The following is a 24,419-nucleotide window of genomic DNA, read 5'->3' on the forward strand; positions in this document are numbered from 1 at the left end:
TGAAATGACTGCAGTTGCACAGTTTTCTACCAGCTGGGAATATCTACCAGCTTTTATTAGCTGGCAGTATTAGAGCTTTCAGTAGGACCTTTTTATGCTTGAAGTTAGGTCTTCTTACAAATCACACCAAACTGATGCTTTTTTGGAAGGATTTTTCAAAGACTTTTGAAGAGGGCAAATGACATCTGTAGTTTTCCCTATGAAATATTTGTAGACTGAACTACATTAGCTGATGAACCATACATTATTATTATTATTATTAATGTATGGCTAATGATGATAATTGTACCTCCATTAATGTATTTGTGTCATGGTAGGCCTGATCTGGCCAAAATAGGCTTACACACGTTCTGGCTTGTCCAGACATGTTTTTCATCTCTCCCTCCTTCTGTTTTGGGGAGAAGCAACTGGGGGAAAGAGGACAAAGAACCTGGAGCCACTTAGTATAAGGACTTTGGCTTGCCCAGGCTTGTTCACATCCTGTGGTAAATAAGATACACACGCTCAGCTTCTGCCTGCTTTGTGCAAAGCCTATGCTTTCCCCAAATTTGGGTAAAGCAAGAAGCCTACGGTTTCACCTTATATAGTCTAGCTGGGCTAACTGCCATCTGATTGGTAACTTTGTGTCTGAAGGCCCATTAGTCTCAGGCTACATTGATAAAAAGCCATGCGCAGATGAACACAATGTGCTCTGCCATTGTATTCATGCTTGCTTGCCTGCTGCGTCCTGCTGCCATGCTATGCTAAGCTATCTGCTAGCTCTGCAACAAAGTAACAAACCCTAATACTCAGGATTTGTTTGCCTGGAAACTGCCTTCCTCAAGTTTACTAGGAACAGGCTCTAAATGCCTCCACACTATCAGCCTGCATAGCCAGCATGACATCATGCCAAGACTGCACATTACAAGACATCCTGCCTACACTCAAAAGTCTTCTGCCAATATGGGAAGTCCTGGAGATAACACAGATCATCCAGAGAGCCAGGACAAGGTCAGAGATTGTTTGCCTCCTTTCCCAGTGCCCTCTGAAGCCTGGGAAGAACCAGAAGTCTCAGTGGCTGACAAGACAGTAACAGAATTCCCTGAAAGCATTTGGTACTGTCTGAAGCTGTAGCTAGCCCGACAAGTTGGGAGATAATTTTGTGAGTAAATACTTAGAGCCTCTTGTAATTCATCACTGCCTTCTGCCACAAGCAGAAAGGAGCTCCTTGAGTCCATCTAGAGGGCAAGTGGTGTATTGACCTCAAGCAGCACATTGACCCCGAGAACCTTCTCTCCCAGTTCAATTAATGTTCATATATTTTTGCTGGTTATTTCTAGATCTAGTAATTCCTCTGCATTATGTTTCCATGACCATGCAGAGAACTGATTATTATTAAAATTACTGGTCAGGGGTGCTGAGAGATCTGAATATTAAAATTAATAAACAATATTAATTTTGGAAAAATATCATCTCACATTAATTAATTCCCTCTCCATAACAATTTGTGGCAAATATTTGTACTTATTTACATGCACACAAATCTATATATAAATATACATATACACATGTATGTGTATGCATGTCTGTGCATGTGTGTGTATATATATATATATATATATATGCACTTACATTTATTGATCTAGAAAATCAACTAGTCCAGAGGAGAACCACAAAGACAGTAGGACCACAAAGGCAATACAATGGCTGGAAGACCTCTGTTATAAGGGTAGGCTGAGGGATCTGGGGTTGTTCAGCCTAGAGAAAAGAAGACTTCAGGGGGACCTTACAGCTGCTATCCAATACCTGAAAGGATCCTACAGGAAGGCTGTAGAGGGACTTATCACAAAGGCTTCTAGTGATACGACAAGGGGGAATGGTTTTAAGCTGAGGGAGAGTAGGTTTAGGCTGGATCTTAGGCAGAAGTTCTTCAGTATGAGGGTGGTGAGACTCTGAAATATGCTGCCCTGGGAGGTTATGGATACCTCCTCCCTGAGGGTGTTTAAGGCCAGGTTGGATGAGGCCTAGAGCAGCTGGGTCTAGTTGAGTGGCATCCCTGCACACGGTGGGATGGTTAATCATAGAATCAACCAGGTTGGAAGAGACCTCCAAGATCATCCAGTCCAACCTATCACCCAGCCCTAACCAATCAACTAGACCATGGCACTAAGTGCCTCATCCAGTCTTTTCTTGAAGACCCCCAGGGACAGTGACTCCACCATCTCCCTGGGCAGCCCATTCCAATGGGAAATCACTCTCTCTGTGAAGAACTTCTTCCTAATATCCAGCCTATACCTACCCTGGCACAACTTGAGACTGTGTCCCCTTGTTGGAGTAGATGATCTCTCAGCTCCTTCCAAACTGAGCCATTCTATGATCCTATAATCCTGGGAGCATCAAAATCCTTAAGTATGTGAAAACAGACACACAAGTCCTGTGGCAGCCTAAATTACAGACTATGCATGGTAAGAAAGTCAGTATTACATGAATCTGTGATATGACAGATCACAGCTTCCTGGGACTCCAAAAGAAGAATCTAAGCTTTTTGTACTCCTTGCAAATGTCTCACCATTAGAAGCTAACCACTAGGAACCTGGAGACTTTTATGGAGGGAGTTATTTCTAACAATAAAATATTTAATTTTCTTCAATTTAATTTCTAAATGAATAACACCATAAAGCAGTAGTAAATTCAAACATAATCACAATACTGACATGCAATATAAACCCTAATGGAAAAATACATGCTATACATGAAATTTCCCATGGTGGAGAGACTTTGAATCTTAAATAAATGAGTCAGTTTATGTTGTGTTTTTAATGTGATCCAGGACAATCATTTTTATTACAGAAAAAAAAATGGTATTAACTGAAAATAAGTTTGTGCTAATAAATTCTTTTGACTAAGCATTCTGCTCTTATTATTTGTTCTTACATGCTTACCTGAGAGTTTCATTTAAAAATTACTTTCTTCACAAAATCTTCTTAAAATATGATGCAAATCATAGAATTATAGAATCATAGAATCAGTCAGGGTTGGAAGAGACCACAAGGATCATCTAGTTTCAGCTCCCCTGCCATGGGCAGGGACATCCTACCCTAGAGCAGGCTGGCCAGAGCCTCATCCAGCCTGGTCTTAAATATCTCCTGGGATGGGGCCTCAACCACCTCCCTGGGCAACCCATTCCAGGCTCTCATCACCTCATGATGAAGAGCTTCCTCCTCACCTCCAGGCTGAACCTACCCACCTTCAGCTATGCTCCATTCCCCCTAGTCCTGTCACTCCCTGAGAACCTAAAAAGTCCCTCCTCAGCTTTTTTGTAGGCCCCTGGAAGGCCACAATAAGGTCACCTTGGAGCCTCCTCCAGACTGAACAGCCCTAACTCTTTCAGTCTGTCCTCATAGGAGAGGTGTTCAGCCCTCTGATCATCCTCGTGGCCCTAAAATACTACTTGAAGAATAAGAATATATTAGATATCTTCTGTTTTTTCCTTCTAAATTGGCTTTTGTGCCCAAGATGGAACTGATACCACAGAGAAAAAGAAAACAAACCCATAATTTTCCCATAGTTAATTCCAAAGGGTATCCCTTTTTCACAACTTCATGAACTCTACTAAGAACATAAACTATCGTTTAACACTCATGACTCTCATGAATTGTTCATGCTGTGCCAGGACTTCTGTAGCTCAGATGTGATCATCAATGGCACAAACTCTTTTTCTACAGATGACAAAGGGCCTAGGGAAATTCTTAACCTTTACAGAATAAGGTTAACTTTGTGATCATCCAGGGATGCAAAGAAAGCTTATTGCTGGTTCAGTTATTCTACATTTCTTCTACATCAAGCATTTTAATTTTTTCCTCAAAGAGCCAGAAGGATCTCTGATTTTCTGCAGCATGCAATTCCCAAAGTGCAGCACACTAATTGTCCATGGCCAAGAAGTTCCCTGCTTGAAGTACAGAGGAATTGTAATGGCTTAACACAAGGGCTAACCTGCCTGCTCCTCCAACACACAAGTAGGGGAAAAGTAACACACAAAACTCAGGCTTGAGACAAACAGATAAGAGTTTAGTATAACATGTTGTAATCACAATGCATAATCACCTTAGCTAATAAGCTATTTAATCTAATAATACAATGTGTGATTACCTTAGCTTACCCTATTTGCAGAAGTGCAGTGAAGCATAGGAGAAAACCTGGCACAAAACAGAAACCCAAAATCAGTGTTACCAGACTCCCACTCATCTTGCCACCATGCCTGCAGAGAAGAGCCAACACCCAAGAACCTGGAACCCAGAAGCAGCAGAGCAGGAAGCCTCCCATGTTGCAAACTGAACTTCAAGCTCCATGGTATTTTGCTCCTGCTAGCACTTTCCTTTCTGAAGCTGGCATGACTAAGCATGGTATGACTAACAGCAGCAGATTCAAACTCACTCCATGACAAGAATGCAGGTTTTTTTCTAGTGTCATGCTGACTGGGCAGTCTGAAAGGTGGTAGAAATCTCCTGGACAGACATAACAAAACTACCAGGTCACCAATGCAGACCAGTCCACATTTGATGTGTGGCTTTTCTATGATCATGCCATGTGAGCTATTCCTTTCTAGCCCCAACCCTACTACATGTAGTTGTGCAATATGTAGGCACTGCTACAGACAGTTTCTGTGACAACAAGCAGAGCTGATCAGCTCCAAGGCATATGTGCTTTCACTTATCCTCTCCTTCAGCTGTTTGCTCCTGAATCTCACAGATGTCAGTTTCTAGCTGTATTTTTTTTGTATTTTTTTTCCCCACTGTCTATAGATCTCCACAGGACTTGACTTTGCTCAATTGTCACACTACCTATGAGTGAAAGCACTCAGGAGCTTATTGTGCTGATTTACTAGTTTGTCACACTAGCTGTTCACTGCACAGGCTTTGCAGGAGTGATTTATCTCCATGAGATCAGCCTCCAAAGTCCTTAATCTGTCATTGGCACTAGGAAAGACTCTTCACTTTATCAGGAAATCTTCTTGGCCATTTCTCCTATTATAAATACTGTTACTGCTAAAAATACCTCTCTTCCATGTGCTGTGGGGCTTCACATCATCACAGTATCACAGTATCACCAAGGTTGGAAGAGACCTCATAGATCATCAAGTCCAACCCTTTACCACAGGGCTCAAGGCTAGATCATGGCACCAAGTGCCTTGTTTTTTGACTCCTTGGAGGAACTTGATGTTCCTTGGAAAGCTTAGTTGGGCCAGAAAGTCCAGTATGTATGCTCAAGAGACAATGTTACCTCAAAGCAACTAAATATGCCTCAATTTAAAACTAGTTATAGTCTTCCTGTACTGCTCTCTCCATAGGCTACTGCAATAATCAAAATACTACTCTATCTAGAGGCTTCTGCAGAAGTCAAGGCAAGTATAGACAACATCCAGGCAAGTATATAGAATCACAGAATCAAGCAGGTTGGAAGAGACCTCCAAGATCATCCACTCCAACTTAGCACCCAGCCCTATCCAGTCAACTAGACCATGGCACTAAGTGTCTCAGCCAGGCTTTTCTTGAACACCTCCAGGGACAGTGACTCCATCACCTCCCTGGGCAGCCCATTCCAATGCCAATCACTCTCTCTGCCAACAATTTCCTCCTAACATCCAGCCTAGACTTCCTCCAGCACAACTTGAGACTGTGTCCTCTTGTTCTATTGCTGGTTGCCTGGCAGAAGAGAGCAACCCCACCTGGCTCCCTTCAGGTAGTTGTAGACAGCAATGAGGTCACCCCTGAGCCTCTTCTTCTGCAGGCTGCACACCCCCAGCTCCCTCAGCCTCTCTTCATAGGGTTTGTGCTCCAGGCCTTTCACCAGCTTTGTCTCCCTTCTAGAATACCAAAGTCCTTTTAGCTTAGAGATATAAAAAGCACAACTAAGTACTAGTCACATAGACCAAGGAATTTCCTTTGCCTCCTCCTGCAGCCTTGAGTTACTTTTTACATTCATCTAGAAACAGAGATTTTGCAGCACAGTAAAACATCTATTCTGGAGTGCATTAGAAGGGCTGTGGTTAGTAGGTCGAGGGAGGTTCTCTTTCCCCTCTACTTTGTCCTGGTGAGGCCTCATCTGGAGTATTGCATCCAGTTCTGGGGCCCCGAGATCAAGAAGGGAAGGGAGCTGCTTGAAAGAGTCCAGTGCAGAGACACAAAAATGATTGAGGAAGTTGAGCATCCTCTTGATGAGGAGAGCCTGAGGGAGCTGTGGCTTCTTAGCTTGGAGAGGAGGAGACTGAGGGCTGACCTGATTAATGTTTACAAATATGTAATGTCTAGAAACATGTATGCCAGGAGGCTGGAGCCAGGCTCTGCCTCCCTCTCTGGAGATATTCAAGAACCATCTGGATGCGTTCCAGCGTGATCCACTTTAGGTGATCCTGCTCTGGCAGGGGAGCTGCACTGGATGATGTTTTGAAGTCCCTTCCAGTCCCTGACATTCTATGATTTTGAGGCTGCACTAATTTTCCCATGATTTCTTTTCCTCCCAAATAACTGAATCTCCTTTATGGGCAGCTGTTACTAAAAGAGTACCACTTGCCGTCTTCCAAAACAGAACATCTGGCTTCCACCCCATCTCTGGGTGAACCGAGGACCAGTCCTGTCAGTAATGAGCATGACAGAAAAGACAGAGGGTAACACTCATATGCTAAACAGAAAGTACTTGACACCACCATCAAACTATTATGCTACACTATTTAGGGCAAAAATCTGTGATATTGCATCAGGGAGAAGTGGAAGGTGGAGATTGGTTACTGCAAAGAAAGTTACCTCAGAGGTGCTTTTGGCTCTGGCAAATCTCTTGGTCTTACATAAGCTATTTTTGTCAATTCTGATAAACTTTAAGTAATGACTGTTAGCTTTAAAGGAACAATTTTGTTCTCTGCAGAAGCACAGAGTTTATAAACCAAAGGGGAAAGTGTTATACCAAGTGGTTCTCTACCTCTGTTAAGAGTTGCTTATTTTCATTTGCCAAGAGCTCTAAACAGATGTAAATAATTACCTTCCCATGCAGTAACAATTCCTTCTGGAGAGGTTAAGTGCCTGAGGTTAAAACTTTATATAAGTATTCCCTATTGTACCCTAGGAAGCATTTTAAATTCACATTATAGAGCTGAGTACTTGGCCTGAGCATGCTGAGGTGAAGGTTTTATAGGCATCAGACTTCCTTAAGGTTTGGCGTTGGCTTTGGAAACAATGATCACACAATCACAGAATGTTGTGATCCTTCCACAGAAGGCTGGAAGAGACCTCCAGAGATTATCAAGTCTAACTCCCCTGCCAAAGCAGGATCCCCTAGGGTAGTCCACACAGGAATGCATTCAGACAGGTTTGGAAAGTCTCCAGAGAAGGAGACTCCACAACCTCTCTGGGCAGCCTGCCCCAGTGCTCTGTCACCCTCACTGTAAAGGCTCTCTCTTGTCTCTCTTGTATATACTGTAAATCTCTGCTTGTATATTGTGCTAAGCTGTAAATATAAGCTTAATCCAAATTTCCAGAGCTGGCTGAGTCTGGTCTGGGTGATTTCCAAAGTGTGTGTGTGGGGTAGGGAACACCCAAACCACCACAGTTGTATTTGGTTTAACTCTGTTCATGCTTTTTTATTTCACAGTATTCCTTGAACTCTGCTGGTAAGCTTCAGAAAACCTGGCAGAAATACAAACAGAAAGAAACCCAATTCCTCTACATAATTCACTCCTCTAAGACATTGTATACATTGCTCAGATTTCTGTATGCTGTGTAAAAACATTCTGCTGGAGGGTTTTTTTTTTTAATAGCTCTTTTTTAAACTGATAACCTTTCAAAACACACTGAAGCATTTCCTGACAGCTAGATTGCAAAATGTGTTGATTTTGGAATAAATTATATGTACTTAACCCTCGATTCACATAGCCATCAAAATAATATCAAAATAATAAAATGATTATTATTTTACAGTTATTAATGAGAGGCAATATTAAATAGGTGTATTTTAATAAGATTGAGTGTATGTGAGTTTGATGTAATCTCATAGAATCATAGAACAGAATCATAGAATCAGTCAGGGTTGGAAGGGACCACAAGGATCAGTTTGTTTCAACATCCCTGCTATGGGCAGGAACACTCTACTCTAGATCAGGCTGGCCAGAGCCTCATCCAGCCTGGCCTTAAACACCTCCAGGAATGAAGCCTCAACGACCTCCTTGGGCAACCCATGCCAGGCTCTCACCAATCTCATGGTGAAGAACTTACTCCTCACATCCAGTCTGAACCTACCCTCCTCCAGCTTTGCTCCACCTAACCTGCCTAAGGCTTTTTAGATACCCTTTGGATATTAATGTTTTCCACAGCACTGCAATAGAGAAAGTAAATTTCCTCATTCTGTCACAGAGCAAATACATTACAAAGCACAGATACCTTTAACTGGATGACAGTATCACTGTATAAATTTGTGATGAAAGATTTAATCATCAGAAGCTTTTTATTTAAATTATTTGTGGGGGATTTCTTTCATATTTATTTTTTTTCCATTTATCTTCTGTTGTCTCCTAACCTGGAAACCAGCAACAGAACAAGGGGACACAGTCTCAAGTTGTGCCAGGGGAAGTATAGGCTGGGTGTCAGGAGGGAGTTCTTGCCAGAGAGAGTGATTGGCATTGGAATGGGCTGCCCAGGGAGGTGGTGGAGTCTCTCTCCCTGAAGGTGTTCAAGAAAAGACTGGATGAGGCACTCAATGCCATGGTCTAATTGCCTGGATAGGGCTGGGTGCTAGGTTGGAGTGGATGATCTTGGAGGTCTCTTCCAACCTGGATGATTCTATGATTCTATGATACTATAAATGAAGAACATGGGAAAACCTTACCAAAAAGAAAAAGAAAGATCACTCAGGAAAATAAACCTTAACATCCTTAGAGAATATTTTTGAGAGCTACAATCAGTTCTTTTCAATTCATGCTTGTGATACATGTTATTACATCTGCTTAGGCAGCAATTAAGTTCTAATTATTCTGTCATTGCAATTATACAGAGAAAGTGCAAATTTTAACCTCTTTGGCCATTTGTGGCTTTCTATCAGATTTAGGTGCAAGTTTGTTTGTTCTTATTTAATTTGTTGTTCTGTTCTTTCCCTTGGAAATTTATCTCATCAATTTGTAGATAACTCTCATGTCCCTTTTCTTCCCTCCAACTTTTAGTTACATCAGTGCTGCTAGCAAATATATGTGCACTGCAAGCATGTAGAAGCCTTCTTTGCTTTCATCACACAGAACATAAGAAGCAAGCACTTATACAGGAGAATGAATTGTCTTCTTGTCCACTGAGACATATTTAATTTCTTTGAGATCTCAGATATGAAGCAAAACTTGTTCTAGCCTCACTCATTCACCATCCTCCCCACCACCAGGATTAAAATCAGATGGATTTTGGAAAGGGCACAGAGTGATTTACCATTGGAATGGGCTGCCCAGGGAGGTGAAGTCACTGTCCCTGGAGGTGTTCAAGAAAAGAATGGATGAAGCATTTAGTGCCATGGTGCATTTGATTGGACAGGGCTGGGTGCTAGGTTGGACTGGATGATATTGGAGGTCTCTTCCACCCTGGTTGATTCTACGATTCTATGATTTTATGTGGTTGATCATTATTTGAAGAACTATAAATCACAGAATCACAGAATGTTAGGGGTTGGATGGCCTCTCACCAGCTTCATCACTCTTCTCTGGACATGTTCCAGTATCTCAACATCTCTCTAGAATTGAGGAGCCCAGAATTGGACACAGTACTCAAGGTTTGGCAAGAAGAAACAATGGCATCAGGTTCAATGAGAGTATCAGCAGGTAAGCTTGCACAGAAAGAGCTGAAGTGGCTTAATAAAACAGCTCTATTACTTTAACATGCACAAATGTAGGCAGTAGCATGCCACATGTGATGGCTGAAATTAAGGAGACGTTACAGAGATTTAGGCATGTTTATTCATGTAGAAGGCAACCTGAGCTAAGCAATAGAAACAATAAGATTAAGGCAGATCTACAAGAAAGTTTATTCCCCTGTGAATTGCTCTCACATCTTCACCTGGAATTAGGTGTAGATCTCAGGACAATATTTTCATCACAAAATCTAAAGGTATCCATGGAGTTTAAGGAAATCCATGTGTACACAGCATGTGCCATCTAACTTTCAAATCAAAATGTTTTGTGTAGATTCTGTAGAGAAAAAAATTGTTAAAACTGGAGGACTTCACAGTCTGATTTAACTCTAAACCAAACAATCTAACACAGAAAAGTTATCTTCTATGCAAAAGCAAAAAAAGTAATTTACAACCCCATAATTCAGGACATAAAAATTAGAAAACCCCTGAACTTTTGTGCTAGAAAGGAAGGAATTTTATCAGTGTCTCTAGGGAAGCACTGTTTCAAATGCTGAGGGTGTAGTGAATAATGATTCATTTTTACATGGAGAGGCAGCATGTCCACAGCTTCTCTAATGTCTTTTTCACACTGAGTACTCAATAGAGCTTTGTGTCCCCAGTTTTGCCATCATCAGCACAAGTAAGCTTTCTGTCTCCTTCTGACTCAGATTTGTCTAAGGGAGAATATATCTTTCACTTATTGGGAATCAATACAGGGAATATCATTGCCACTTTTATTATTATTATTATATTTTTGTTGTCATGAGTTCATGTTTTATGAGTTAGAATCATAGAATCAGTCAAAGCTGGAAGGGACCACAGGGATCATAGAATCATAGAATAGAATCATAGAATCAACCAGGTTGGAAGAGACCTCCAAGATCAGCCAGTCCAACCTACCACACAGCCTTAGCCAGTCAACTAGACCATGGCACTAAGTGCCTCATCCAGTCTTTTCTTGAAAACCTCCAGGGACAGTGGAGTTCCAAGCCCCCTGACATGGGCAAGGAACCCTCTACCTTAGAGCAGGCTGCCAGAGCCTCATCCAGCCTGGCTTTAAACACCTCCAGGGATGGGGCCTCAATCACTTCCCTGGGCAACCCATTCCAGGCTCTCACCACTCTCATGCTGAACAACTTCCTCCTCATGTCCAGTCTGAACCTACCCACCTCCAGCTTTGCTCCATTTCCCTCAGTCCTCTCACTACCTGAGTTCTTTCCACATCCTCTGAAAATCATGGAAAAATCACAGGAAATCTACTATTTGAACAAACAATGTCACAGTCATTCTACCTACAGACTAGCTCAGGAACCCATAAAAGCAAGGTGTTAAAAATTAAAAAGAATTCATAAATATTTAATTAAAGGTTGTTTTCAAATTGCTTTTTTTCCCTTTTTTTTTTGAAAGAACCTTTTACTCTCTGAGGTCATCCTACAATAAGTAACTGGATGGAAATAATTGAGGCTTCCCGTTGTGCTTCCTTACTGTCCTTCTCTGATATGAGCCCATTTATTCCTCTAAAGGTGCTTTCCTGGCAACACTATGATTAATGGAACAGAAGTCAGTTGTTAAATATTTAGCATTCATGTCTTACATCCTCTTCACAGAGATCTGCAAGAGCCACACAGACCACAAACCTCTTTGAAAGGTTTCAGTTACAAAATAAGTTTTAGCAATTAAAAATAGGGGGAGAAAAAAAACCCCACAGTAGTTTCATGTGTTGTGAAAATGTCATATTGTTGTTTAGGAACACATTATCATAGTGGTAATATTTAAATAACTACTTATTATTTCCTAATTTCTGTTTAAATGAGGAAGACAGAGTTGCTACCACTACCTACAAGCCCAACAGCTAAGGTTGTTTAGCCTGGAGAAGAGGAGGCTCAGGGGGGACCTCATTGCTGTCTACAACTACCTGATGGGAGGCTGTAGCCAGGTGAGGGTTGATCTCTTCTGCCAGGTAACCAGCAATAGAACAAGGGGACACAGTCTCAAGGAAGTATAGGCTGGATGATGAAGTCTGTATCATTCATTGGTTTGCTGATAGGGATAAAAAGATGAAATGTAAATAATTTGCCCCTCTTTGTTCTGGGATACTGCTTCCTTTTGCTTCCCCTTTGTTCCCCTCTAATATCTTCCACTAACAGATAACAAATAAGCATTGCTGATAATTTTGTCTGTCTGAGAGAGAGAGGGGCTTTGAAATCTTTCTGGGCAGTTTCTGTGTCTAGGAGGCAGTATGGATTTCTGTATTATTTCTAATTTGTAAATAATTGTATATACTTGTAAATGTATTGTGTATTGTAGATTTAGCTTGTGTATTCTCAATTTAGCTTTGCAGTAAATATAGCTTTATCTTACTTCCAAGCCATCTGAGCTGCTCTGCTAAATTTCAATAGTGGGAGAGAAGTTCCTAACCCACCACAACTGAGAATCAACCAAACTTGCTACCTGATGATAACTTCAAAATTCCTTCTGTCCTCTTGTCGTGCATTGAGTTGAATCTGCTGATGGATACTCACTTCCATTCTGCCATCATGCTAGCTTCAAAAGGAAGGGGCTGACTGGAGCAAAGTACCCACGGGGCTTGTAGTTCAGACTGTAAAATGAGAGGCTTCCTGTTTGGTTGCTGCTTCTGGTTTTGAGGCATTGGTCTTTTCCACCGTGCTCACTGCTGCATGCTTGGCTGCCAGAGGTTTGAACTCCTTCAGTCTGTCCTCGTAGCAGAGCTGCCCCAGCCCTCTGCTCATCCTCATGGCCCTTCTCTGGACATGCTCCAGCATGTCTGCATCCTTCTTGCAATGGGGGCTCCAGAACTGGTTGCAATACTCCACAGTGGAGTAGAGGGGGAGAATCACCTCCCTGGCCCTGCTGGCCACACTTCTCCTGATGCAGCCCAGGATCTGGTTGGCTTTCTGGGCTGCAAGTGCACACTGCTGGCTCATGCTGAGCTTCTCGTCCACCAGTGCCCCCAGATCTCTCTCCTCAGGGCTGCTCTCCAGCCATTTACTGCCCAGCCTGGATTTGTGCTTTGGATTGCCCCGATCCAGATGCAGGACACTGCACTTGATCTTGTTGAACCTGATGAGGTTGGCTTGTGCCCACTTCTCCAGCCTGTCCATGTCCCTCTGGATGGCATCCCTTCCCTGCACAGCTTGGTGTCATCAGCAGACTTGCTGAGGGTGCACTCAGTGCCTCTGTCCATGTCGCTGACAAAGATGTTGAACAAGACTGGTCCCAGGACTGATCCCTAAGGGACCCTGCTTGTCACTGGCCTTCACTTGGATGTGGACCCATTGATAACCAGTAAGTATTACTAGTCAGACATCTCTACAGATAGTCCACATGGAGCAGATAGAAGTCTTTCCTCCAAAAGCATGCAGGTTTTGTTCATGACAAAACAAACACGAGAAAATGTGGAGACAAATTTTAATTGTTTCAGTTTGATCTGCTTGGCCAGCATCAAGAAATATATTTCAGCAACAAGTGGCCCGAAAGCAGATGTTAGCTGCCTCAGCCATTTCTACCAGGTATGAAATCCTGAGTGCTACAGGATTTCTGATGACCCCATAGTGAGTTCAGGTAAGGATGCAGGAAAATGAACAGGTTTCTGAGATAACAACTTTATCTTGTTAAATGACTTATCTGTCCCTTTAATGGAGGATCCCAGGAAAGGAGAATATCTCTTTTGCTCTTAGGCTATTTAGGTGAAACTTCATCAGGAGAAGCCACTCTTCTCATTACAGGAACTACCATTTATGAAGCTATTGCTGTTTCCCCCCCCCCCCCCCCCAAAATCTTTCATGCAAATCTTCCTTGCTTTACTGCTGCGAGTGTGTGATGGTTTGGGAGTTACCTGCCCCCCTACACTTACGAAATCACCCAGACTAGACTCAGCTGGCTGGAAGTTAAGGAGTGGAGATATATTCACAGCTTAACACAATATACAAGCAGGTGTTTACCATATATTACAAATATATACAGCTATATAGAGAAATATGCAAGTTAAAAGTAATACAGAAACACAACAGCCCTCCCAGAAACCAGAGTCCCCAGGAAGGGCTTCCAACCACCCCTTCACCTTACTTCCACCCCTCAACCTTAGCCCAGAGTTTGCCTTATGTGCAAGGTGAGTTGGGAGGATCGGCCAGGGTGGTTAGAAGCAGAAGGATTAGTGGGTTACACAGACCAAAGCCAAAGAGAAGACACAGACTCTGACAGAGATGCACAGACTGTCTTATCTATGTTTATGTCCTTGTTTTTACACATCTCAGAGAACCTATGAGTGAAGTAGACATCATCATTGTTTCCTTTTTACAGTCTATAATCTATTTTTTCTCATTAAAATATTCCAATTAGCCTCAAACTAGCACAAAGTGTCTGTCCTACTTCCATTAGCAGTAGAGCCAAAGATTAATTTGATACAGTACTTGTCTTTTAAATGTCCCTCTGTCAAGTGGAGAACAATCCATCACTTGCAGGTATTCTAGCTCTCTGAAAGGAACAGTGTTTGAAACCCAGAGAATCCTTCACAGTTACAGTAGAATAACTCCCAGGAAATAATAGCAGTAAAATAAGGAAGAGCTCTGACTAGAAAATCATCATTATACATCACAAAAGAAAAACATTTATATTAAGGGTGGGTAGGCACTGTCTGAATAGAGAAAGCCATCTAGTGTCAAAGAGAAATGTAATAAACAGAACTGGAACTGAGGGAAACATTGATGGCTTTGGCTTTTATATGAATGATACATGCAGCAGCATTTCTGCATGTCAAAGCCTCTATCTCTAGCGTGCAGAGAAGACTATTACAGAGAAAAGTGTGCAACCCTCTAGAGAGTGAAGCCTGGCAAGGAGAAAAGGAATATTTTATATGTAGATAGAATAAAATGTTGAGTGTGCTTTTAAAGTCTTTTTAAAGAAACAATTATACTGTTTTTCAAATACAGAATTGATTTAATTACCCTCAGGCTTCTGAATCATTTACATCCGCCGAGATGCAAAATACTGAAGACCTATTTCTCTTATGTAACTGGAAAGGCTTTAAACTACAAAGGTGTCTGAAGATGATTGGCTATGGGGCCAAGGGCTAAGGGGCTAAGAAAAAGTGTGGGACTGAAATAGCTCTTAAAAATTCTTTCAATGCTAAACTATGCTAGGTTTAGAATCATAGAATCAGTCAGGGCTGGAAGGGACTTCAAAGATCATATAGTTCCAAATCCCCTGCCCTAGAGCAGGCTGGCCACAGCCTCATCCAGCCTGGCCTTAAACACAGCCAAGAAAAGACTGGATGAGGCACTTAGTGCCATGGTCTAGTTGACTGGATGGGGCTGGGTGCTAGGTTGGACTGGATGATCTTGGAGGTCTCTTCCAACCTGGTTGATTCTATGATTCTGTGACTTGTGTTCTCTGCAATCATCTTTAGGCACTGAACAGTCTGATTGCCTTGATGCTACATGTATGATACCAGACAAGGTTACAGTAGGTTTATACTAAAACTGAAGACCAACCACAAGCCCTCACACAAGAGACAAGGTGATATTGTTGACAGACCACAGGTATCTTTCACATCTCCTTTGTTGACCTAGATGGGTGATTTCTTTGCTTCTACGATCTTCAGGGATGGGGCCTCAACCACCCCTCTGGGCAATTGCCTGTTTGTTTGTTTTTACAAGCAATAATAATCTCACTGATTTGATTACTTGCATGATAGAGACATTCACATTTATCTGGCTTTTTAAAATGCCTGACCTTTTCAAAGCACTGAGAAACTAAAAATGTCAGCTTGGATACTCTACCTAAGATACAATATCTATTTAGACCTTGATTATCACTTAACAAAGGAAAACAAAAGGGGAAAAAAATGCTTGCAATTGTTTACTTCATTTATCAGTGTTTTTTCTTCATATGGGAGTTGAATCTTTATATTAAAAGTGAAAAAATCTTTGAAAAAGAAATGATCTAATATTGACTTATGTAGGATGAATGCTCTGTTTGAAGGAAACTAGTGAGAGATTAAACACACACACACAAATCCCCACAAACCTCTCTACTTGTGTAGGAATGCAATGTGAGAAGGAATAATAACAAGCAGACTGAGCATTTCAACTTTGGTTCTTGTGGCTTCAGGATTCCTCCCCGTGGGGGAGAAGAGATAGCAGACATCTGGTTAATGAGAAAAACAAGGTGTGATGTAAATCAGATACTGGGTTGCTCTTGCCTAGGCTATGCTAATGTGTAGGTGTGTGCTCTGTGTTCAAGACTATATAAATGGAGTCAGAACCAACAATAAAGGTCATCAGTTGGATTCACATTGAATCATGTGGAGTCCATGTGGTATCTCCCACTAGACAGGTGCTGACCTGCGCCACGTTCCTCAAGGACTCATCTGTGGCTAACATGTGGTGACCTCTGACATCTGCCTAAAGGAAGATTTGCAGCTAACATACTTGTATGTAAACTGCAATAAATCCACGAGTATGATCAGTATCAAACTCTAGAAGTATTTTGAAATCAGGACCAAAGAAACTACAGCAAAGCAGCTAGTCCTAGCGTGATTCTTCACACGCAGAAGGGTACCGCACATGCTTTCAGAAACCCTGTGAAAAATCTGACTGTGAATGAATTATTAAGCATGTCTTACTTCAAATGAGTTGCCTAGAAAGCTGAGAAAGAAACAAAACATATGACCCTGCAGTCTCACATCTCCAGTCTATTAACGACATGGACGTAGAGAGAGTTAATTTGCAATGCTTATGATTTTGCTCTTAATAACCCTGATGTGGGTTAACTGAAGTGTATGACACATTGGAGTCTGCAGTGAACACAGGGATTTCAGGTGGGAAACACTACTCAGCTCCTTATGGCTATAAGCCTCTTGCAGTATGCATAGTTTTGAAGACTGTATTTAATATATATTTGGAGTCAGTGTTTCTAGTGAAGCAGATTTAACTGAGGTCACACAGTCACTTAGGCACTCTTTTAACTGGAGAAAAACTTACAAAGAACAAAGTACTTTTACCCTTGCAACTGCATTGAATTATTGATTGCAAAATTGGAATTGAAGTCACAAACAAAAAGCATTAAGAACAGAACAAGTTGAGAACTATTCTTCATTTCCTCATCTAGGATTTCTCTGCTTCGTGCTTTTGCTGTCTCATGCTGCCTTTTAAGAAAAGCCTTTGACAAATCAATTTTTCCTTCAGTTTCTATCCTGTGCTTCCATCTTGTGATTTCTGGTATTCAGTGTAATACAAATTTATTTCAGATTAAGTCTTAAGATTTCTGTGACTCTAAGGTTGCTCATTGCAGCACAGCCATGCTTAATGCTGTTAGAAACATTCCATGACTGACTCAGAATAACTTGAAGGTGATAGAAGCCTTTAGTTTCACAGGACTGAGGTATGTGGATTGTCCAGATGGTTTCTTTCCTTCTCTCTTGGCAAGTCAAATTGCAGTTTAGCTTATGCTATAACACCTTATCAATCATCCCTTAGAGAAACTCCTTCTTTAATGTTCGGTCACCTTTTGGACTGATGCTCTCTTGCAGAAGCCATGCAACAGTAATACAGCCTGCAGTGCTATGATATTAATTTCATTTGCTGGTGCACAGAAGAAACCAATATATCTCAGCAATAAATGTCAGGTATCTGTCACTCAACAGTGCTTCAGTTAAATGAGATCCTGCTGGAATCTTCCCACCTTGACACAGACACTGCATGGAGATGCCCTGTTTAGGAAATGAACTCCATTAGCCTTTCCAGCAGCAAACACACTGGGGTTAGTGAGACCTTCCTCCAAATTGTGCCCAGCACCATTCCCCAGAGGCCTGTCAGCAAGTGCAAGGTGTTATAGTCAGCCATCACTACTGACATTTCAGCACACCCAAGAACACCCACAGAAGCACACACATCCCCGTGAATTATGAATGCGCCCCCCCAGGGTCTTCCCTGACACTTAACTATCTGCTTCATTTTCAACTCAAGGTGGAAGACTGCAGGGCGAGAGGCTAGAAAAAGTCAAGGGAGAGTCAGGATTGCCCCAGCTGCTCACACCATCGACTGGTGACCTGCTAACAGAATCATGGACTACTCAAGCTTCTAGTTCCTTGCTCTCCCTAATCTGTGCCACTTGTTTAGCTTCTCATTCCACTGACACAGTTATTCTCCAGGTATGGGACAAATGCACTCCGTCCCAAACACGTTCCAGTGGACTGCCATGTGTTCTCTCGGGGTCTAGACAAGCCTGCATCATCTGCTTCACCCCAAGCCTTAGGTGGGTAGGTGCTGGTTTAGGTTAATGACCTAAGGTTTGACTGAGTGAATGTCAGCACTGTTCCAACATCAAAATATTCTGTATTTCTTACAGTGTATGAACTGGTTCCTCTGAAACAAAGGCTATTTCCTCACTAAAAGTAAACCATAGACCTTTCAAATGTTATCCAGCAGGACCAAGACATTAAATCTAAGAGAGGAGAAGCAATTTTTTTATGTGTGAGGGAGCTATCACTTCTTTTTGCATTTGCTCCAGTTCTTACAGGCTATAAACCGGCAAGTTAATATATTCTTGAAGCTTCCTGATCTGATGCTAAGTATTGTAGCTTCACATTTATTTACAGTCAGACTTTCCATCTGTGTCTGAAAGTGACACTTTCAAATGAACCCTTTCATATTCATCAATAGTTATTTAGCTCTCTGAAAAGTGCCTTTTCCAAACTTAGCTCTTCTCACATTATTTAATGTTTCTTAGAACTATGAGAAATCAAAGATATGATTAATTCTAAAAGACTCAGATAAAAAGCCTCTAGCTAGCCATTAATAATTACACTCCTATTGAAGTACTCACACATACAGTATATTTAGCAAGACAACATCAAAGCCCCAGAAGGTTCTGCCTTTTGTTTTGGGTTTTTTTCATTGAAAATATGCAGTAAACAACATTAGTTAGGAAAAAAAAAAATGTGTGGAGTCATTTTGCTTTCTGTTTCCTTGGCTTGTGCTCAAATGAAAAGGCAAAATCATCTACAATTGTCATATAGGAAGTTTTCTGAGTTGGCATATCAGAAATAATACCTTCAGAACAGAAAGTAAGCAGGTCTAAGAATGAACTGTGTTTCATCTCCTCTTTTCTATACAGTTGCTTCTGAAAATATTTGCATCATTTCAGAATATTGCTTGATTGAATGAATAATTTTAAGCAATATATTGTGGCAAAGATGAATTTTCTCTGGTCACTATTAGCCATAAACTGGCAGGAACCATAATGTACTCTACAAGTGGCTAGCAGAATTAATCTGCTTTTTCTGGTATTTTGCTGCAGACTGTGCTGAGTTTTGTTTGCTTCCTTGCTTGCCTTTTTTTTCTCCCTATTAGATGTAGACAACCACTGGATTTGTTTCTGCAGATAATATGTTAGTACTGTTCTGCCACTAAAGCATAATCCCAGCGCAGCCTGCTGAGGCTTGTTTATTTCTTACAAGTTGTCCCCTGTACCAAACCACAAAGCTGATGGATTATTAAATCCTGCAAGCCATAGTAGCCTTTACACTTAATTTTGCAGCAGCTTGATCACCTGCATGACAGCAGAAGACCAAAATGACAAAACATGCTAACCACCCTTTAGACTAGAAAAAGGGAAAGTAAATGATTTCTTCACCCATCAATTCCTCTCCGCTCATCTTTACATCTATGTTGGTACATTCTGAAGAATCAGATGCTCTCACATTAACATCTCACTGTTTGCTGGATGCTTTTAGACCAGCACAATATTTTTGCTAGAGGCCATACAACACATTTCTGTATGGAAACAAAATCCCATTCTATCCCATATTAAATCTATCTATATAAATATACACAAAGGGGGAAGTTTAGAAAGAAACGATAGACCTTCAGCAGTGATAAAGTCATTACCACTAACAGTCAAGAACTCAGGAGTCAGTTTGAATCACTACTAATTAATTATTTTTTGGTGAACAACAAACTTCTAGAGGCTATACAACATATTTCTGTGTAGAAACAAAATCCCATTCTATCCCATATTAAATCTATCTATATAAATATACACAAAAGGGGAAGTTTAGAAAGAAATGACAGACCTTCGGCAGTGATAAAATCACCAGTAATAGTCAAGAACTCAAGATTCAGTTTCAATTACTACCAATTAATTCTCTTTTGGTGAACAACAAACTTCCAGAGGCCATACAACACACTTCTGTGTGGAAACAAAGTCCCATTCTATCCCATATTAAATCTATCTATATAAATATACACAAAAGAGGAAGTTTAGAAAGAAATGATAGACCTTCGGCAATGATAAAATTGTTACCACTAAGAGCCAAGAACTCAAGATTCAGTTTCAATTACTACCAATTAATTCTCTTTTGGTGAACAACAAACTTCTAGAGGTTCTACAACACATTTCTGTATGGAAACAAAGTAAATGTAATGCCTTTTCAATGTAATCATTAATGCCATCACATTACCATCATACATGAACACATCAAATACCTTTACACAATTTTAACAGAAATTATGGTGTATGCTACTTACCTAACTGGGTCTCCTGAATTGTTAGCTTACTCTCCAAGGGGTGTAAAAGCTTTGGTGGTTTATCTGTTAGTGGTGCTAGAAAAGAAAGAAATTCACATATATAGCTTTCTGATTATTATTGGGTGGAATAAGATTTGATTTTACACCAAGAAGGCTTTGTTTTTTCTTTTGCTTAAAATAATGTTCATGCCTTCAGTGTCTGTAAATCTGTTGTGTTTAGAGAGGAAATGTAGCACCAAAGTTTAGAATCTGTCACATGGTAAGGAATTGAAGTCACTTGTGTTTAGAAAAAAGAAAAATAAAAAGGCTATATCTTTAAATTCTCACCAAAAAATCCCCATGCACTGACACGCTACAGGGTTTTGTTTTCATATTATCCAGTATGTGATAACTTGTTATACTATTTAACTCTCTATCAAATATTGTCATTAACAGAAAAATAACATAAACTAAGCCAGTGTAAAATTGTCATCAAATATTGAAAATTCTTTTATTTAGAAGGATATTTCCATCAGAGATGTTTTTGAAATAGGAGTAGTGGAAAAGGGCTGGTTTTTCAAACTCCAAGGGAGATGGTGAAATAATGTCAGATTCCTAAGGATAAGACTTCTCTTTCCTTTTAAAATGCCCTAGATTTCATAGAATCAGTCAGAGTTGGAAGGGACCACAAGGATCATCTAGTTCCAATCCCCCTGCCATGGGCAGGGACATCCTAAACTAATCCAGGTTGGCCAGAGCCTCATCCAGCCTGCCCTTAAACACCTCCAGGCATGGGGTCTCAACCACCTCCCTGGGCAACCCATTCCAGGCTCTCACCACTCTCATGGTGATTTATGCAAACTGTGTAACAGGAAGAACTCTGTAGTGGTCAAAAGCCTTCTGCAGGTTGTTGAAGTGTGTTCAAACTACAGAGCTAAACAGTGCATCTATTCTACTACCTCATCCTCTGTGTACTTCATCCATAGAAGTGGCATTAATTATTACTACTTTATTGTTGTTAGCAAGTGTACTTGTTACTGATCTCTGGCAAATGTAGAGTGTCTATATGAAGAGAACATTGATTTTTTGGCTTCAAAGCTGATAGTAAATGCTCATGTGAAAGCTCCAACTTTTCACAGCCACCTGGAACATTTTGATATTTTGCTTTTCAACATTAATTCATACTTCAGTCTTTAACAGAGATTATGGGCTGTCAGAGATTTAAAGTACATTTGACATTCTGATATAACTCTATAATAATTGTTCCCTCCAGCCTGTCAAAATCACTGTTCCCTTTCTTACTGACACACACATCCACATGTGTATGGGTTTAATCTACTTGGTACACTCATCTCCTGTCAGCTGAATTACAGGAGAGGCTTAGTTGCATTCTTTTTACTATGTTTCCTCTGTTCTTTGATTCAATTATCAGTGCTCTTTAAAGTCTACAACATTAATTTCAACTTTGCAGCAGTTACAGAATGGATTCATTATGAACTCATATGATTCTGCTTTGTAGAGGCTTTTTCTTATCTGACCAGTGCATAAAGCCACCCAATTAATGTCTGGGATGTTGACCCACCAGATCTAGGACTGAAGAAAAATATCAATTCAAGGATGGCAAAAAAAAAAAAAAAAAGGATTTGGTCACACCAAACTGCTTTCAGTTCATTCTTCCAACAGCAGCTTCCAACAACTCTCTACAGGAAATCATTCTGCAATAATCTTCGAAGAGAGCCACAGATATGAAAGTTGTTTTTTTTTTTCAGTATCATCTCTGAGTTTATTTTTCTGCATGCTAATACTGGAATGGTTTTTGGTTTATCTATCTATTTATTTGTCTGGGGAGGGACTTTTTAGGATGTCAGGTAGTGATAGGACTAGGGAGAATGGAACAAAGCTAGAAATGGATAGATTCAGACTAGATGTTAGGAGGAAGTTCTTCACCATGAGGGTGGTGAGAGCCTGGAATGGGTTGCCCAGGGAGATGGTGGAAGCTCCATGCCTGGAGGTGTTTTAAGGCCAGGCTAGATGAGGCTCTAAACAGCCTGACCTAGTGTGAGGTGTCCCTGCCCATGGCAGAGGGGTCAGAACTAGATGATCCTTGTGGTCCCTTCCAACCCTGACTGATTCTATGATTCTATGATCTATCTATTTATATATTTATTAATCCTGGGAGCTAAAACAGGTGGAAGGGAAGAACATTCACAATCTTTTTTCTCCTTAACTGCAGAATTAGTCATTTTCATTTCTTAACTTCTCTGCAAAAGACTCATCATATATCAGCACATTGCCATTTCTTAAATATCATCCGCTATGAATTTAGATTTAGTTTTGCAGTTCTGTCATTCTCAACACAATCACCATTCATCAGATAATGTTTTCTGAGTCACTGTTGTTCTAAGTCAGTTTTGAAACTCTTTGAGCAAAAAGATGTAGTAACTAGTGCAGTTAATCTGAATGCACACATAAGTAGATTAGATAACAGCATTTTTCTCACTTTAAACAAAGATAGACATTACTTTTGTGGTCCTGCACCTCAGGTATCTAAGAGTCTTCCTGATGCAAACGAATAAGCACAGGATGTTAATACATGAAAATAAATCATCTTTTAGTAAGAGTATGAAGCTACTATAAAATTTGTGCCAAATTTCTTTCTTTCCTGTAACTCTGGAGATTAAATAGATAATGTAAAAGACAAAAGATCACTGTAAAAATAGAATATAAGGTATATATCAGAATCTCATGAATATGTAAAACAGAAAGACAGACTCTTAGGAGGCCAACTGGTCCAATCCCCTAGTCAAACGGGTTCAATAGAGGAGGTTATTGTGCCTTTATACAGTCATTTTTTTTAACATTTGTGTGGACAAAGACTTTACCTTAACCAGCTGAACCCTGCACTACACCCAGTCCAGTACATTCAGATCTTTTCTATACTGAGGAGTTCAAAATTTGGCAGAGTAATCCAGATATGCAGGTACCAAATAGATGCAAAGGATCATCCCCCTGGACCCACTAGCTAATTTCTTGACAAGAGCAGTGCAGGTGGCTTTTGCCAAATGCTCAACTTGCATTGAGGATCATTTCTGCAGAACTTTTCCTTACTCAGTCCTCAGTTCTGCACTGCTGCATGGAGTTATTCCACTTCTAAAACAAGACACTGCACTTGTCTTTGGTGGATTTCATGACTTGGACTTGGCATGATCTCCCTAAACAGCAGCCCTGTCCTCCATTCTCTCAGTTGGCTAAGCCTGCACTCTGTGTCACCCTCCAGGAGTACACAAAATCTACAATTACCAATAAAGCAAAGATGCACCAGAGGTTAATGGCATTGTTTACTTCTTTTAGTGATAGTTACCAATATGTGTGGCCATAAAGAACTAATTTTTAATAATACAGTTCAACACTAAGCTCTCTAAACTAGGGTAAATATCAGTATTTTGGTGTTGCATTCCCTGTTGTCTACCGATCCAAAACCATTGTGGTATGTGGCCATGTCTATACCACAAGCAAGCACATGTCCTGTCCTCATGCAAAGAAATAGAGCAGGTTTTGACTGTGTTCAAAAAAACTGAAGAGAGACTCCTCTTATACTCAGACAGTAGTTATTAACATGGTTGTCATACAGGAGGAACAATTCCTCCTTAGATTCTTATTCTTGCATGAGGCAATTCTCGACTTTGGGCAAGAATCCTAGTTCCTAGATATTATTATCTACTGATGCATAGATGCACTTCTCCCTCCTTCTCTTCTCTCCTTTCCTCTCCTCCCTTCCTTGCTGACTTGGGTTAGGAACTTCCACCTCTCCCTCCAAGCTATTTGAAATTTACCGGAGCGATTCGATCCGATGACACAGAGCAGACCAAGTGAGGGAAGGCTGTTTGTAGTTTGACTTTTTATCCCTCTCAAGAAACCAATGCATGATATAGACATCATCATAATTTGCTTTTCACAACTAATGATTTAATTTCTCTCATTAAAACATTCCAATCAGCCTCA

The 24,419-nt window shown here is 40.7% G+C and overlaps 1 protein-coding gene across 1 annotated transcript in view; it reads right to left on the reverse strand.

The window, feature by feature from the left end:
• IL1RAPL1 (interleukin 1 receptor accessory protein like 1) overlaps positions 1-24,419 on the reverse strand; it is a 679,666-nt gene that overhangs the window by 135,713 nt on the left and 519,534 nt on the right. The window contains exon 6 of the mRNA XM_064151980.1: positions 20,439-20,513. Coding sequence (XP_064008050.1) covers positions 20,439-20,513 — 75 coding nt within the window. The remainder of the gene's footprint in view (positions 1-20,438; positions 20,514-24,419) is intronic.

The sequence above is a fragment of the Pogoniulus pusillus genome, chromosome 12, assembly GCF_015220805.1.
Source record: "Pogoniulus pusillus isolate bPogPus1 chromosome 12, bPogPus1.pri, whole genome shotgun sequence".
NCBI lineage: Eukaryota > Metazoa > Chordata > Aves > Piciformes > Lybiidae > Pogoniulus > Pogoniulus pusillus.